This window comes from Chrysochloris asiatica, unplaced genomic scaffold (assembly GCF_000296735.1).
Source record: "Chrysochloris asiatica unplaced genomic scaffold, ChrAsi1.0 scaffold00144, whole genome shotgun sequence".
Taxonomy (NCBI): Eukaryota; Metazoa; Chordata; class Mammalia; order Afrosoricida; family Chrysochloridae; genus Chrysochloris; species Chrysochloris asiatica.
Window position 1 is genome coordinate 1,434,809 of NW_006408662.1, and position 4,630 is coordinate 1,439,438.

At 38.0% G+C, this 4,630-nt stretch overlaps 1 protein-coding gene across 1 annotated transcript in view; it reads right to left on the reverse strand.

Annotated features, from left to right (window-relative positions):
• Positions 1-4,630, reverse strand: part of PRPF4B (pre-mRNA processing factor 4B) — a 54,711-nt gene that overhangs the window by 17,779 nt on the left and 32,302 nt on the right. Inside the window, exons 5-6 of the mRNA XM_006870547.1 lie at positions 3,723-3,804; positions 2,123-2,333 (exon numbers count right to left, since the gene is read on the reverse strand). Coding sequence (XP_006870609.1) covers positions 2,123-2,333; positions 3,723-3,804 — 293 coding nt within the window. The remainder of the gene's footprint in view (positions 1-2,122; positions 2,334-3,722; positions 3,805-4,630) is intronic.

Below are 4,630 nucleotides of genomic sequence, written 5' to 3' on the forward strand. Positions count from 1 at the left end.
ACAGAAGATACATCTTCATGATGAACCTGACCTATACTCAGAACGGTGGTGGTGGTGGTCACTGTGTGCTGTGGAGTCGGTTCCGACTCATAGCGACCCTGTACAGGGTTTCTGAGGCTGTAAATCTTTACGGAAGCAGAACGCCTCATCTGTCTCCTACAGAGCAGCTGGTAGTTTCGAACTGCTGACCTTGCAGTTCACAGCATACCAACAGAGAGGGAAAGAGTCTTCAAATCAAATATCAATGCTATCTGCTCTGTACACAGGGTAGATAGGGACAGGCAACTTAGACATTGACTACCTAAAATGAGGGAGCAATAAAGGCACAAAGTGACTGGCTTACAAGGTTTTAAGAGGGAGTTTAGTTTAAGAGTATAGGGAAAAAGAAAGAGTCCCCACTGAATAGCTGTCATTTTATCTAGATGGGTCTGGTGAAAAGAGATGGGGCTAAGATTCGTAAGATTCAATAGTGAATAACTGTTATCATGACTAATCGCGACTGTCACAATTGTAAAGGTATAAGTTTTATAACAAAAAAATGGGAGTGGTTATTCTTACTTTCCAGAAACAGAGGACCCAAGACCATCAATAGAGGAATGCACAAGCAGAATGTGAGACGTTATCCAGAGAAGCAGTAGCACCAGAGATGGGGGCATGGGGAGGGGGAGCGGCTGAGGACTCTAGATTCATAGACTAAGAAGAGAGGAATTAAGAGTTGGTGGCCAGGAGCAGACTTGCAGAATGTGTCCTTTGGAGCTATAAATTACAATATATGCCTGAGTGGGTTTTTTTTTTGTTTGTCTTTTAAAAAGCTAAAGTGGATAGAGAGAAATACTGTTAACTGATGGTACTTGAAGGGGATTATAATCAATGTAACAAAACAAGGTATAAGATTTGTTGAATGCAAAACCGATGATATGCCCTGTAAACTTTCACTCAATCCACAATAAAAACCTTAAAAATAAATAAATAAAAAGAACCAATACAATGTCAACAAAAATAGAACATCTGTCAAACCGTATGTGATGCAAGTACATAGCACCACTTAAGAAATGCTCTTGCCAAAAAATTAAACCTAAGTCTAAATTCTATAAAGTTTGCAAAACCTACTGGGAACAGAGGAAATGAATTTAAGTGGCAAAAAAGTATGACTAGCTAAAACGAAAGCTGAGAATTGTACAGGACACATGGCTCACTCGCCTCATAAATAAATGGCGTAAGACAAAGTACGAGGATGGGGAGGGAAAGATGAAGCAACACTTACTGATATCTCATATGCATCTTGTTTTAAATTCAGATTCAAACAAAATGACTCTAATGCACATTAGATATTTTTAAGTGATCAAGTTTATTATAAGAAATGCTTTAAAATGTTGTTAAGTGCCAGAGTTGGTTCCGACTCATAGCAACCCTGTATAGGGTTTCGAGGAGCAGCTGGTATGTTTTAACAATCACTCTTTAGCTCAGTGCTTACCTAACAGTGTCACACCAGGACTCCTTAGCAAAATGCAAAACGATAATGGCTGCATGAGAGTTGAATACAATACCTAGCATTATCTGTAGTCCTAGGAGCTCTGGGAGCATACTACTTACAAGTCAGGCTGCTAACCTCAAGGTCAGCCAGTTCGAAACTACCAGCTGTTCAGCAGAAGAAAGACAGAGTTTCTGCTCTCGTAAAGATTCACAGCCTCGGAAACCCTATGCAGGGTCGGAACCAACTCCATGGCACATAACCACCATGTATCTAGAGTCTGGTGACATAGTGGGTTATGCATTAGGCTGTTAACTGCATGAACAGCAGTTCGAATTCACCAGCCGCTCAACAGTAGAAAGATGGGGTTTTCTGCCCCCATAGAGTTTACAGTCTTGGAAATCCTACAGAGGGTTGTTGTGAGTTGGAACTGACTCGACAGTATACAACAGAACAGTAACTGAACAATGAGAAACATTGGTAAAAGCATTCATTAGGTAGGCTTAATATAATAACGTTAATTTTAGTAGAAGCGACAACATTCCTAATCTTTCATTTTTCTCCAATCCCAAACACGGTTTCTCAATATAAATTTATAGAGCTAAAATTCAGTGAAAATCATGCTAATAATGTCGAAACAAGTCATCTTACCATTATTCTGTTCAACTGTCATGAGATTATGCTTGGCTTTTACTGAGGCCTCAAATGTATCGACGTTCTCCCGTTCATACTCTTTCACATCAGCAGCTACACGTTCCAAAATATCATCTGGAGAAGGTGATCGTGTACGAGTACTGCTCTGGGGGCTGCTTGGTTCAGATGGCACAGATAAATTGCTATCTTCAGCAAGATATTTGTATTTCTGTAATAACAAATTCAATGTTATTTTCATAAAATCTGATGCTACCTAAATATATTAATCTGCTAAGACTTGCTGCAGTGCAAAGTTGTGAGTACATGTCAAAGTTTTTTCTTTCTTTCTTTTTTTTCATAAAAGGGTATTAATACCTTAGGTTGACTTAGATCCACAATCCCTTATAACATATAATGCCTAAATGCAAACATTTATTAAAAAAATTCTCTGCTTGGTGCACAACACTAGCTGGCAAACTCTGACCAGATGTGAGGTTTTTACAGCTTTACTGTGCCCTTTCAGTTTAAAGGTTAATGTGCCCCACTGCAGAAATGCTCACGTGTCTGATCACAGAGTGCTGATCCAAACCTCATTAATGCTGTTAAGTTACATACATATATGCACCAAATTACCTTTCTACAATTCAAAAATTCTGGGTTCTGAAAAACATCTGACCCCAAGGGGTTGCAGATAAGGGATTGTGGACCTGGGCAAGAACAAAAGATTCAACCAAGTCTTGAGGGACCTAAGTTTAAGCATAAAAAACTTCATCAATGTCCCCCAAAAGTAAACTTCCTTGTAAAGCATAACTCTAATTATTTAGAGTGTTTTCCCTACTTTTTTTTTATACTGATTCAAGTTCATGCCTGGTTTTGGTTTGCTACATGTTGTCTGGTTTGGCACGGTAGGATAAGCACTGGACTGCAAGGTTGATTTGAACGGCAAGGTTGGCAGTACAAGGTCACTAGGCCCTCCTTGGAAACCCAATACAGAGTCACTGAGTCTGAACCAACTCGATAGCATTTAACAACACGTTCTGTCTTTCTTCTAGTAGCCAGACATCTTTTTCTTCTTTCTCTTCCAGAATTCTCTCTCAACTCCACTACTTACCTTTGTCACTTTAAGAACACTCCTAATGAACAAGAGAGAGAAGTCGTTTTAAGAACTGCCCACCCACAAACGATCTAGTGGCTATGGATTTGCCTGGGTATGGCTAAGAACTGATGATCTTCCAAGGCAGCAAAGCTTTTATTGAATGACCACATCAGATCTTATACAGCACCCTTCTCTACCCAATTTCACCGAACACCTTAAACTGAGATGTTCCATTTAAACAAATATATTTATACAGAGCCTTACATTACTTCATTAGACACTAAAATGTGTAGAAAATTTCACAACTTACAAAAAAGAGATTTATATCCAAATTTTACCATCTCAGGTTTAATAACCGAAGAAACTATCTTTTACAATCACACAAATAATTTTATATATACTTTTTTTGAGACTTGTTCAACCGCTACTAGGTTACTTCTCTGTTAAAGTGAAAGTACCTTTATTTTATTAGAATAATGATTATTTAACAGGGAAGATCAAAATTTTACTAAAATCACATACTTGAACAATTGCCTGCCTTTGTATTCTTCTCTGTTCTATTAGTGCTTCTTCATCTTCTTCCTCTACATCAAAGTCTTCAAGGCTTAAAAAAAAATTCACAGAATTCATAACTTAATATTAAAGGCTAGAAACTGTTGATGGGCATTAACTTAGAAAAGATGCACTAACTCACCTCATTCCCTTCCTTCCTTGTAAAAAAACGTATCTTTTTTGTTACTGTTGCTGAGAATATACCCAGCAAAACCATACCATCAATTCAACTTTCTGCATGTATAATTCAGTGACACTGGATTTTAAGGGCTGTACAACAACCTCACCCTTCATTTCTGAGTTGTTGTCTTCCATTAACGTAACCCACTCCCATGTAGACAGATTTTAATAGAAGCACAGTGCTTAAGGCAGACCTTCTTTATTAGTCCAGCTAAACTTATTGTTTGCTTTTTAGAAGGCTTCAGGGTATATTTTTGGCTTAAGAATTAAAGATTATCTTAACAACCGTGAGATCAGAAGGGCATCATTTACACAGGGATAAAGCTCAAAAGGCAGGAGAAGATAGGAAAAATAGACAAATAGGAAGAGTAAACTTAGGAAGTAAGTGGAAGAGTGTTGTTTACACTGTGGGGACTGGAAGTCATAAAATAAAATGTGCATAAATTGCTGAATGGAAAACCAATGTACTCTGTAAACTTGCACTCAAATTGTAACAATAAAAATATAATTATCTAAGCATAGTGGTTAATCAAGTTGTCAAGGACTTCATTCTTCTTGAATCACCTATCAACACTCATGGAAGCAGCAGTCAAGAGATTAAACAATGTATTGCATTAGGCAAATCTGCTGCACAAGACCTTTTTAAAGTGTTGAAGAGCAAAGGTATCAGCTTGAGGACTAAGGTGCGCCTGAGCCAA